Raw genomic sequence first — 13,317 nt, 5'->3', positions numbered from 1 at the left:
TGCCTGGAGCTCTCACAACCTGCACACTAACCCCTAGAGACATGTCAGACTACACTGCCCAAACCTCTGTGGTCTTCCCCATCCTTGTAAGGGTACAAAGATGTGGCATCTTAGACCATAGTCTTTTTATGTCTTACATTGAATTTGTTAGCAGATCCTGCTGGCTGTACACTCAGAACATTGCTGCTAGCCTCGTCCCAGCCACAGTGGAGTGGATGATAACATGCAACCTCAGCCTTGCGTTCTTTTTCCATTCCAGCAAAATCAACCAACGGAAGTCTTCATCGAGTGCCAGCAGTTAACCCTGTACTCACAATAGAATTACTAATCCTGAAAACAGGCCGTTCTTCTCAAGGAGCTTGGGCCGTAAGACTGCGAGAAGCTGCTTGGGACCCAGGCTCCCTACAGAGGACGACCCCAGACTTGTTACTTTGTGTGGAGCGGCTACCAGCTTGCTCTAGAAGGGTTTCTGATATTGCCTGCTGTCAGAGAAGAGGGAGTAAGGGACTGACGGCAGACCCCACGTGCACCAGCCTGTGAGATCTGGAGCTGATCATGGCCTGCACTGCCGTAGGCCATGCTGGGCTCAAACAGCTTGGTTGTCCTCAGCCACATAGAGAGCTCAAGGCCAGTGTGGGCCTCCTGAGATCCTGTCTCAAAAGTTAAAGAAACTTAGAGGCTGGAGAGATGGCTCAGCTTCTGAGAACACTGGCTGCTCTTCCAGAGGACCCAGGTTCAATTCGTAGCACCCACATAACAGCTCACAAGTGTCTATAGCGCCAGTTCCAGGGTCTGACACCCTCACCCAGACATATAAGCAGGCAAAACACCAATATACATAAAAATAAATCATTAAGAATTTTAAAAGTAAATTTATATATATATATATATATATATATATATATATATATGTATGTATGTATGTATGTAAACTATAACATATCCTGGATTTTCTTCACTTCCTATCACTCTTAAGCTGAGTTTCTAAAACAGCCGTTTTCCAGATTATATAGTTTTGTTCGTAAGCACAGACTTGACCAGTATAAACTAGAGACGTCACAATAGGAAGGCCTTAAGTGTTTTTTCAAAATAGGTATTTATTACAAATATTATACAAGTGGTTAAAAGTCATGAAAATTTAAAAATGGCTTGTATTCTCCCTCCAAGAAAGCCTATTCCCCTTTACAGCCCTGACTGGCCATGTGTCCGGGCAGACAGGATCTCTCCGACATTCTCGCAACTGCAACAGGCATGTGAGAGAGATGACTATAGGCTATTTTTTCTTCAAAAAAAAAAAAAATAATATTGTCTGCTGAAGCCAGACAATAATAACAGAATACGAATTTTTTTTAACAAAAGGGATTCATTTTATATTTCTTTTTCATTATGTTTTATCTTCAAAACATGTTTTCAAAACCCAAACTAAAGACTCCTCCCATTACCTGAAATTTCCGTAACTGACTGTACCGGGAAGAGACTAAAAGCAGCATCAGGAAAGCAGTGGCTACCTCACTAATGTCAGAGGAGCCAGCTCCCAGCCCACAACCCCGTCCTGAGTCTAGCTGACTCCCTCTGAGCTTCGGAGCACAGGAGCTGGGTAACAATAGTGGATCAGCAACATCTTCACAGGGCACGAATGCAGCTGCCCCACAGCACTAGGAAGTGAAAGTTTCATGGTGGTGACAATACCAAGTAACCAGCTTGTCCTGACAGATGTCCACTCATCTAAGCAATTCAAGAGAAAGGTCAGCAGACAACACTGCTTTAAATGGCCCCCAAACAAAAACAGGCCTTCATTTGGGCTATCAATAACTTAATCATATAAAAGCTCTATTACCTTTAATAAACTGAGCTATTTCAATTACAGAAATAACTTAGTTATATAAATTACCACTTCAAGTCTAAGAGGCAAAACAAGGAATTTATGTTGATACATTTTAGGGTAGTTTGCCACTGTTTTTTAAAATAACGTGTTTAAATACTGAAAGAAATGAAGGATTCCTGATTTAAAATATGAGATGCAGCCACATAATCAGACTGCTTTCAGTGAAAAGGGGGAGTTACTTTTCCCTTAATCTTAACAGTCAGGGGCCCAGAATGAAGTCCCTAAAGATCTCTACACACAAAGCAAGTAACTACCCACTGTCAGCCTTCACCTCCACAGTTCACACTGAGTCAAAACTGCTCAAGAAGCTGTGAGGGAAAACAGGGCTTAAGGGAGAACCGACATTTTTATTTTCTGGTGTAGTTTATAAAACACATCAATCATATTCATAAACCAAAGGTAACTTCTAAAGACTGTGGGAATGAGTATCTACACCCAGCCGTTATGGTGACTTATCGTCACCTATAATCCTGACTGTACATGTATAATACTGTACATCAACAGGGCCATCGCCCATCACTGACCGTAGCTGACCCCACACTGGACCTGGGGCAGCCAGGCGGTCTGGATGAAGACGCCAGAGGAAGGCACACTGACCAAGCACTCCGCCTTCTACAGGAGCAGGGGCGTCCGCTCTCCAGCCGGCTGCTCCCTCTGAAAGAACTCCTTGATGTGAGCAAATCGGCCATAGAGCCTCTCTCTCAGCGGAGGGATGTGGTGACTGGGGTCCAGAATGTTCGTCACCCTGCGTTCCCGCTTTTGCTTCCACAGCTTGTAGGGGTGGGGCGGGAAAGGCGGCTGTCCCCTTTCTCTTCGAATCTGCAGTGTGATCCCACTGACGGCCAGCATCCCCCACACAGCCAGGACGATGAAGTCTAGAGGGAAAAATACCTTTGTACTTGCGGACAAAGTCTCTAAAGCTCAGGCTGTACTTAAACTTGGGAAATCCTCCTGACTTACCCTCCTGAACACCAAGATTACAGACATGAGCGACCAAATCCAGATATTTTTATTAAAAAAAAAAAGTATAGCCGGGCAGTGGTGGCCCACAACTCTAATCCCAGCACTTGGGAGGCAAAGGCAGGGGGATCTCTGTAAGTTCCAGGACAGCCAAGGCTACACAAAGAAACTGCCTCAAAAAAACAAAACAAAAAACCTTGTATATGTGCAGCGTATGCAGATTCATGTGCGTGGAGGCCTGAGCGGGCAGCCGGTGTCTTTCTATATCGCTTGCCCCCTTGCTGTTTGGACAGCCTCTCCCATTGAATATGACCCACTGTCATGCTTGGCTTTTTCCATGGGTTCCAAGGATCTCAACTCAGGTCCCACGATGTGGAGCAAGCACTGTACCCACTGGGCCGCCTCTGCAGCCCTTGGTTCTCTTTCTCCTCCTTGTCCCTTTCTTTTTCCTCCCTCACCCCTTCTATTCCTTTTGTTTCCGATGGGATCTTAGTTCTGTAGCCTGACTTGGAACTCACTATGAGCCTGTGCTAGCCTCAAATTCATGGCAATCCTGCCTCAGTTCCTGAGTGCTGGGAGTGCTGTGTATACCACCACACGTGGCTCTGAACTGTGTAACCTTTCGTGTGCGACTGGACTAAATCCACGTCTTCTTTCCCATGTTGGACTTGTATCCAAACATGTATTTCTGCACTTAGAAGCCAAGGTGTGAGGAGATACCCCGGACTTGTTTTCAAAGTAGGGTCTCATACAGCATCCAGACAGTTGAAGCAGGGAGTGAAAAGTCGGCCGTGGAGCTCTCCCTGGAGCTCCAACCTTACATGGACATGCAGTACCCACAGGTGTGGCTGCCCTAGTAACTCTCCATATAAAACAGTCCATTCCCAGGGGGGTGGCCTGCTCACTCACACACAGAGAACAAAGGATGGTGTGAGGTGATACCCCAGATTCCACTGAGCACCCAGCAAAGATGTGGCGATGGGAATTACATCGCTTGTGCTGGGTGCAGACTTTCCGATGTGGCTGCCTTGGGGTCACACAAGCTCTTGAAGCTCCTGCCCAGGCTCTGTAATTACGCCGTGTTTCTCCACGCGGAACTCTGGTGGGATGGATCGTGTGGTGGAAACTTTAGGACGGGTAGACACCTCCACCCCAGGGAGAGAATCCTTTGAACATACGGTGCCACTTCTGACCTCTTACCCCAAGGGGTAGATCTGGACTGTCACTAAACAGCGGCAAAGATCGGCCCTAAAACTCTCCACAGCCCTGGCTGTGCTGTGCCTAAGACTCTAAGATGCGCTCTTTTGCGCTGTGTCTGACCTTTTCTGAAATCAACAGTCTGAAAACTCTGTAAATGTGGTGCTCATTTGTTTCCTTTGGAAGGTTAACAAAGGCCACCGCGAGTTGGGGTTCACACCTACCCTCTCTGTAAGGCTTGAGACAGGATGATCACTGTGAGTTTGAGGCTAGCCTTGGCTACAGAGTAAGACCCTGTCTCAAAGACAAATTAAGATGGAAGATTGGTAATGAGCAAAAATCTTCTGATTAAGGTAACTACATGATCACTGATTAAACATTAACCGAATCGTCAATAAAGGAACAAAGGAATACGTTCTAAATTAAATTAGGGTAGCATTCTCATTCATTCCTCATCTGCCCCCACCCATGGGTGTCAAACAGCTTCCCGATCTGAGAATGGATCTGCTTAGAGGTTTAGGAGACATTTGAATCCTCGCTTATTGGCAGAGCACACTCGTGGCATCTGTACCGTGTTTCTTCCTCAGGCCACAGGCGATGCCTGCGCGCTCCCTGTAGGCTGGGCTAGCCAGCACACTTGAACATCACTGTGATTTCTGGACTGAAGAGACTTACCATTAGTCTGGAAAGGCGCTCTGAGGAGAGCCCCTCGGAAAGCTGTGTTGAGCGCCCTCCTGAGGACGTTCAGAGTGATGTAGGACAGGCTGGTGAACGCGTAACTGTCAACAGCCAACACCACAGAGTAGGAGCCCAGGACTCCACAGGCCAGGATGTTCAGCTGCAGAAGAAGAGAGACAGTCATCACCCACACAGCAAAGCCAGCCTCAGCTCTCACCACTGCCCGGGGCTATGGGAAGGGCCCACATCTTAGCAATCACAAGGGCTAGTGAAAAAGCAAGGTAAAAACCACCTTTGATGTCCATAATGGGATTTGAGAATTTCAGACAGTATATTTTTATCATTTTCTTTCCTGTCCCCTAGCTCTTCCTGGCTCCTCCTACCCACCATAGTAGATTCTGACCACACTGTCTGGACTATCAAAATAGGGCTGACTCAGTGGTTCAGAGCGCTTGATGCTCTTGCAGAGGACCTGGACCCCTCTTCTGGTGTGTGTGGGCCCCAGGCACACACTAGGTAAAGTTAAACCCTGCACAGCACAGCAATGACACCGTTCCACAGGGTTCTGCTCCAGGGTGACTGGCCCTCCAGGTCTGTGCAGGACACTTTGATGTCTGAACCATGGCAAATGCCTACCGATATCCTCAGAATGTGGCCCTGCCGCCGAGCAAAGCACAACCAGGCTGTAGGACATAATCTTCCCCAGAGAACTTGCACGATAAAATCTACTCAAAGGAGCCATCCTGCAGAGGCAGCTAAGACTAAAGTCTCTGGGTTGCTTCGGCAGAGGAAGGTGGCTTGCTCTGCTCCTGTGCTGGCAGGCACTGGCACTCAGAGGGACTGGGGACGACACAGATCCCGGACAGATGAAACGGTAGGAAAGGGGCCACAGATGATGAAGACGGTTTACTCCCCAAGTCTTCATCCCCTGGACAGGAAACAGGACAGCAGTCCTTCTATCCCCGACAGCCCCTCCGGAGGACCAGTCCAGGCCGCTCAGGTGTGTTAAAGCTGGTCCAGAACCTGCTTACCTGACGCTTCATGCCTATCAGCTCCCTTTCTTTGTTTAAGTTGACCAGTCCAAAATCCGGGTAGGGGAGACTACCCCAGGCACCAGAAACAGTTCACAGTCTTAGTCCTCGGCGGTTAAGATGGGTTCAGTTTCCCCTCCACGCTGGTGTGGTGTCTGTGTGTGTATGGGGTGTGTGTGTCCCCTCCACACTGGTGTGGTGTCTGTGTGTGTGATGGGGTGTGTGTCCCCTTCACGCTGGTGTGGTGTCTGTGTGTGGGATGTGTGTGTCCCGTCCACACTGGTATGGTGTCCATGGGGAGGGTGTCCCTGGGGGGGTGTCCCTCCACGCTGGTGTGGTGTCTATGTGTGTGTGGGGGGGTCCCTCTAGCTGGTATGGTGTCTGTGTGTGGGGTGTGTCTGTGTATGTGGGGTGTGTCCCCTCCACGCTGGTGTGGTGTCTATGTGTGTATGGGGTGTGTATACATGGACTTCCGCTTTCAATAAAACTGGCTAAGAGTGTAACTTCTCTCCTGTCTTAATTCTTTGACCGGTGGACAAAGCAAACCTGACCTGAGACCCCCATGATAACAACTTTGAAGAAAACCAAGGATAAACACACGTGACGATCGATCACAGAACAGCCCAGCCGCCAGAGCCCTCCCTAGTGACTAAAACACATGAAGCATTCGATGGGTGGTTCCTGGAGGCTGGAGGGCGGGCTAATGAGTAACCCAGCCACACGAAGCACTTACTATTCTCAGGCAGCCCAGGAAGAGAACTGGGATGAGCAGAGCTACGCAAGAGAAGGTCACCCAAAACACTCCATCGTCACGGAAAACATTCAGGTTTCCTGGAAAAGCGGAGAAATCAAGAATAAACAAGAGGTCCATAAGTTAAATTTCACTGTCTTGGTGTCTGTCTACAAACTCGAGGCTCAAAGTGACAGCCAGGGAGTGCGCTGGCGGCTAGCACAGTCCAGCCTTCCGTAATGGTCAGTATAATCACACACGGCCTGCGTGCATTTGTTTCCCTGGCACACTCCAGCCTTCCGTAATGGTCAGTATAATCACACACGCCCTGCGTGCATTTGTTTCCCTGGCGGCTAGCACACTCCAGCCTTCTGTAATGGTCAGTATAATCACACACGCCCTGCGTGCATTTGTTTCCCTGGCGGCTAGCACACTCCAGCCTTCCGTAATGGTCAGTATAATCACATGCCCTGCGTGCATTTGTTTCCCTGGCGGCTAGCACACTCCAGCCTTCTGTAATGGTCAGTATAATCCACATACGCCCTGCGTTCGTTGTTTGTTTGTTTGTAGACAGGGTTTCTCCCTGTAGCCCTGGCTGTCCTGGAACTCTCTCCATAGACCAGGTTGGCCTGGAACTCAGAGATTCGCCACCTGCCTCTGCCTCCGCAGGGCTGGGATTAAAGGTGAGTGCAGCCTTTGCCCAGCTAACATCTCTTTTCAAGGGTGTGCTCTAGACGGAGTGAGAGCCCCTTCCAGGATGACCTGAAGAGGGCGCCATAGCGCCTTCCCTCCTGGATCTCAGCCCTAGACTCCGATTCCTCCCCCTAAAGTGGGAAGACTGGATTATACTGGGGAGTGGAGGGGGGCTCCTAGTCTCCCCTTCAGCTCAAGCATTTATGAACTTCTGTAATGGGGGATCCCCACGTTCAACAGTCAGAGTAAGCAGTGAACTCAATATGAATAAATTTGAACCACGAGCCCAAGTCCTGCTCATGAAGAGCTCCGGGACAGACTGGATCAGGCTACGGACACATTTCACTTTCTGCAGTCATGGTCCAGTGGGCAGCACGCCTTCAGTGACCTAGAGCTACATGAGGTCATCTTTTACAAACTACGTTAAAAAAATCTGCATGTGGTGACAGACATCCATGTTCCCGGACACTTGGGAGCCAGAAGCAGGTATGGTGGTACACTCAGGAGCCAGAGGCGGTTTGAGCATCCCTGTGAATTCAAGACCAGTGCGGTCTACACGATGAGATCCAAGCTAGCCAGCCTATGGTGAGATCCTGTTCCCAAAGGGGACAGAAGTAAGTAAATAATTTAAGACTTTGGGTTTTCTGCAAAGGCAGCCAGTGCTACAAACTGCTGAGCTGTCTCTCCAGCCCCAATCAGATTTTTGTAAAATTACTTAAAACAAGACCTTCAGCTCAGAAGGAACCCTGCAGAACCAGCCTAGGTGCACCCAAGAGCTGCCTGGGGAAAGGATGAGCGCTGGGGAGGGCGGAGGGTGGAATGGAAACAGGGTAAGGAGAACGCTGGACACTGGACACAACACTAGGCTCCAAGCTCGGTGCAAATCAGGGCAGCGCCCCGTTCATCTGCAGACATACCAGGCCTCTCCTATGACTCAAGTTAGACCCTGGGGGTTTAAACGCACAAAAGTAATTGGCCGTGCAGCAGCTCACACCTGAGATCTCAGCAGTCAGGAATGGAAAGAAAAGGGTCACGGTGAGTCTAAGCCTGCCTGGCCTGCAAAGGAGGCCTCGTGTCAAAATAGAAATAGAGCCGGGCGATGGTGGCGCACGCCTTTAATCCCAGCACTCGGGAGGCAGAGGCAGGCGGAACTCTGTGAGTTCGAGACCAGCCTGGTCTACAAGAGCTAGTTCCAGGACAGGCTCCAAAGCCACAGAGAAACCCTGTCTCGAAAAACCAAAAAATAAAAAAAAATAGAAATAGAAAGTCAAATCTAAAATAAAAACAAAATCTCTGTTCTGACCTGAGAACCCTGTTACCTATCTTACCTGTAACAGCAACCACAGAAAGCCGTCTCTGGGGACATCCTAAGATCCCCTAGGAGGGCTCGCTGAGAAAAGATGATGGCTGTCTCTAAGAGTACCAGGCTGGCACTCAAGTGTCATGACTCTCCCAGGAAGAGATAAGCAACACGCTCCAGGATACATCCTGGACCGGACTCCTGACCAGCTTCACAGCGCCCAAAACACACACACACACACACACAGACACACACACACACACACACACACACACACACACACACACACACACGGCCAGCATGAGAGTCAGCGGCTCCTACCCAGGAGTGAAACACACACACACACACACACACACACCGCCAGCATGAAAGTCAGCGGCTCCTACCCAGAGGCGTGAAGAAAATCCCGGAAGAGCCGAGGAAGCCGAGCACGAGTCCAACACACAGCAGGCAAAGCATGAGGGTCCCAAATCGCCACCATGAGGCCACCAGGAGGATCCCGCCGATGCTGCCGGCAACAGCGGTGAGGACCAGGCGGACTGCACAAGGGAGAAGGCACAGGAAGATGGATCAGCCGGCTTCAACCTCAACTTCAGCCTGCATGTCCTTAAAGACACTGTCACCCCAGGGCTGGGCACAAGCAGGCTTTGTCAGTAAGAAAGCAAAAGTGACAACCAATCTTAAGTGTGGTAGAGGAGAAGCCGTGATGGGGGAGGGGCCACGATGGGGGAGGGGCCATGGTGGGAGAGGAGCCTGATGGGGGAGGGGCCGCGGTGGGGGAGGGGCCATGGTGGGGGAGGGGCCGCGATGGGGGAGGGGCCATAGTGGGAGAGGAGCCTGATGGGGGAGGGGCCGCGGTGGGGGAGGGGCCATGGTGGGGGAGGGGCCGCGATGGGGGAGGGGCCATGGTGGGAGAGGGGCTATGGTGGGAGAGGAGCCTGGTGGGGGAGGGGCCGTGATGGTGGAGGGGCCATGGTGGGAGAGGAGCCTGATGGGGGAGGGGCCATGGTGGGAGAGGGGCCATGGTGGGGGAGGGGCCGTGTTGGGCTAAGGGAATCTTGACATGATCAAGGGGAGGTGGGGGGAGGGACTGTGGTGGGGAGGGGTCCATGGGAGAGTGAAGGGTTGTGGTGGGAGAAGGGCCATGATGGAGGTTGAAGGGCTCTGGCAGGAGAGGGGCCGTGATGAGGGAGGCTGAGGATGCGGCTCGTCTGGCATGAAGCGAACTCCATTAATCTGGAAGGATCAGAACTTCATCCCATCCTCTGCTACACTGTGAGTTGTAGGCCAGGTTTAGTGACTTAAGAAGCTGTCTCAAGAAACAGATGGAGCTGAGGAGAGGAGAATGTTTGAGGTATTTTCCCCCAGTGGGGAGTGTGTGCTATGTGGGGCATTGCCTTAGTCTGTAGTCCACGCTGGCCTTAAACTCACACCGCCGCTTCTGCCTCTGCCTCACACACACTGGACTAACAGAGGCACTTGACCACACCCAGGCTTATCTGGTTCTGTGGCACAGGGATCTCACTGGCTAGGCAGAGGATTTACTGCTGAGCCACTCCAGGCTCAGACCTTTTGTTTTATTTTTGTTTGTTTGATTTTTTTTTTCCTGAGACAGGGTTTCTCTGTATGCCCTGGCTGTCCTGGAAGTCACTCTGTAGACCAGCCTGGCCTTGAACTCAGATCCTCCAACACAGACAAGGTTTTAGTATGTAGCACAGGCTGCTCTCAAACATTTAATCTTCCTGCCTCAGCCTCCTGAGTGCTGGGATTACAAGCATGGGCTCTGACCCTACTTCTTTGCTGTACCCAGAAAAGCAAGCCTAGATGTGGAGGTGGAGCAGGGTTCCAGGCGCAGGTTGTCCATTGTCTCACGCTTCGTGCATACGGCACCCAGTGCAGGTTAAGCACCAGGAGGCACAGTGGCTGCAAACCCAGCAGCTCCCTGTCTGGACCCCCGGCTAAACCATCAACTGTACTCACCGTCGTACTTAAGGGATGTCAGTCTGGTGATGACGATGTAAAAGAAGAAGCCCACAAAGATGAAACCAACGAAGAATAATTCTGGGAGGAAACCAGGAAATGGGAAACAAACAGAAGCCTACGTCAGGCATCTTCACAACGCATGGAGGCATCTAATTTACAAGTCTGCGCCCGAGCATCGAGAACACAGACCCCGCAGCTATTCCCAGAGAGAACTGTCATCCGAGAGGCGGGGAAACGTCAGAAGTCGGCAGTCACGGTTCTGTTATTAAATGGGTAATGGATATACTGGGCCGCAGCACCGGATACAAGTGTGCCCCTCTGTGTGGTGACCGTTACATAATTTAATGGTCACTCGCTAATTTCGCGGTTCATTTACTATGTTCCTCTCTTCTGTGAGAAAGGGCTCCTTTATGTAGCCCAGGCTAGCAGAATGAGGGTCAGCGTGGGAAAAGATACCTGTTTTCCAGAATCTGTGTCCAAAGAAACAAACGAAGAGGCCAAGCAGGGCAAACACGGTGGAGAACACTTTAGTGGACGTTCTTCCTTAAAAATACAGAAAGAAATGAAAATTAGCAGGCAAATGCATCTGCACTAACAAAGAAGCAAAGCAGGAAGGAAAGGAAGGTGAACTGGCTTGAGATCATTGCTCCCAAAAATATCCTGTTCCCCTAGTGAGTTAACCTATGCAGATGATTACTCCCAGTGGCTGCTTTTATAACACGGAGAACCAGACAGCGCAGGCTCTTGATACCCGTGGTGTTTCTCTAGAAGGGCATAGCAGAGCGTGTGCCTAAAACATGTCTATGTCATCAGTGAATAAACTGCAGGGAGAAAAGCGGGGAGACTCAGTTAAAATTCACAGAGGCGTGAACTAAACACAGACCTCATCTACAGCCTGACTCAGTCCACTGTGGTGATGTATGCCTGTCACCCCAGCCCTGGAGGATCACTGTATATTCAAGGCCAGCTGTGCTGCACAGTCAGTTCCCAGCCAGCCTGAGACTGAACCATCAGGGCCCAGAGAGGAGGCTCAGTGAGCAAGAACGTTCCTCGAAGAGGAGGCTCAGTGAGCAAGAACGTTCCTCGATCTTACAGGGGACTAGCGGCTCACATCGGGCTCTAACTCCAGCTCTACAGCATCCAGCGCCCTCTTCTGGCCACTGCTGGCACTGCACTCACAGAGTCCACAGGCTACATGAAAGCAAAGCATCCACATATGTAAAATAAAAGCAAACAAATTGCTCTGTTGTTTTTTTAAATATTTATTTATTTATTATGTATACAATACTCTGTCTGTGTGTATGTCTGCAGGCCAGAAGAGGGCACCAGACCTCATTCCAGATGGTTGTGAACCACCATGTGGTTGCCGGGAATTGAACTCAGGACCTTTGGAAGAGCAGGCAGTGCTCTTAACCACTGAGCCATCTCTCCAGCCTGCTCTGTTGTTTTTAAAAATAGATAGCCATTATCAAGAGAAAACACCACTCAGCAAATTCACCTTCCTTGGAAACCCTTCAAAAATGAGCATCAGGAAACAGTCCTTCAATAAGAGCAGACGCAAAACACCCACACTCGCTGAAAACCTCACAAGCGGGTCAAAAATTCAAATGCAACAGTGATGTGGGGCTCCCCTCTGTATCCTGTGAGTATGTTTTATTATCATTGGTTAATAAAGAAGCTGCTTCGGCCAATGACTTGGCAGAGTAAAGCCAGGTGGGAAATCCAAACAGAGGTGTAGAGAGAGTAGGCGGAGTCAGGGAGATGACATGTAGCTGCCTAAGGAGAAGGACACTGAGACCTACCCAGCAAGCCACAGCCTCGTGGCGATACACAGGTTAATGGAGATGGGTTAGTTTAAGATGTAAGAGCTAGCTAGAAATCTGCCTGAGCCATTGGCCAAGAGCTAGCTAGAAATCTGCCTGAGCCATTGGCCAAGCAGTGTTGGAATTAATATGTTTCTGTGCTATCATTCGGGACAGAGCATTCAGGAAACTAAAGCGCAGTCTCTGGCTGCACATGAGTGTCCAGTGGAGACAGCATGAGGACACGCGTGTAAGCAACAAATGAATGGTGTGATTCACGGTCAATCCACAGACCTGCTTCTCTCAGAACCAGACTCTGAGAGCAACCGAGCAGACGATAAAAATGTGCACTCTGCTTCAGAATGTGGGTGACTGTCACCAAACTCACGGAGCTGGCAGGATGTTCTGCCTCTGGGGCCTGGGAAGACAGCTTACTTGGGAAAATGTCTAACAAGCCCGAGGATGGGAGTTCGAATCAACACTCACATAAAAAGTTGGGTGCGGCAGTGACTGCACCCTGTGCTGGGAGGTGGGACAGGAGGACACCTGGGGCTTGCTGGCCAGCTGATCTAGCCAAAGTGGGGAGTTCCGGCTACAGCAGGAGACTCTGCCTCAAAAGATGATGTGGAGAGTGACATGGGAAGACATCCAACATCAGCCTCTGGCCTCACATGCACACACATGAACACTGTCTCTGGCCTCCACATGCACACATGTGCACACACATGAACACTGTCTCTGGCCTCCACATGCACACACATGAACACTGTCTCTGGCCTCCACATGCACACACATGAACACTGTCTCTGGCCTCCACATGCACACACATGAACACTGTCTCTGGCCTCCACATGCACACACATGAACACTGTCTCTGGCCTCCACATGCACACACATGAACACTGTCTCTGGCCTCCACATGCACACGTGTGCACACACATGAACACTGTCTCTGGCCTCCACATGCGCACACGTGTGTACACACATGAACACTGTCTCTAGCCTCCACATGCACACACGTGTGTACACACATGAACACTGTCTCTGGCCTCCACATG

The 13,317-nt window shown here is 50.2% G+C and overlaps 1 protein-coding gene across 1 annotated transcript in view; it reads right to left on the bottom strand.

The window, feature by feature from the left end:
* Positions 1-2,212: 2,212 nt before the first annotated feature.
* Tm7sf3 (transmembrane 7 superfamily member 3) overlaps positions 2,213-13,317 on the bottom strand; it is a 28,305-nt gene continuing 17,200 nt past the window's right edge. The window contains exons 7-12 of the mRNA XM_075982274.1: positions 10,914-11,000; positions 10,455-10,535; positions 8,861-9,013; positions 6,485-6,582; positions 4,718-4,880; positions 2,213-2,760 (exon numbers count right to left, since the gene is read on the bottom strand). Coding sequence (XP_075838389.1) covers positions 2,498-2,760; positions 4,718-4,880; positions 6,485-6,582; positions 8,861-9,013; positions 10,455-10,535; positions 10,914-11,000 — 845 coding nt within the window. The 3' untranslated portion in view covers positions 2,213-2,497. The remainder of the gene's footprint in view (positions 2,761-4,717; positions 4,881-6,484; positions 6,583-8,860; positions 9,014-10,454; positions 10,536-10,913; positions 11,001-13,317) is intronic.

This window comes from Microtus pennsylvanicus, chromosome 8, assembly GCF_037038515.1.
Source record: "Microtus pennsylvanicus isolate mMicPen1 chromosome 8, mMicPen1.hap1, whole genome shotgun sequence".
Taxonomy (NCBI): domain Eukaryota; kingdom Metazoa; phylum Chordata; class Mammalia; order Rodentia; family Cricetidae; genus Microtus; species Microtus pennsylvanicus.
This window is presented reverse-complemented; position numbering and strand designations above follow the sequence as displayed.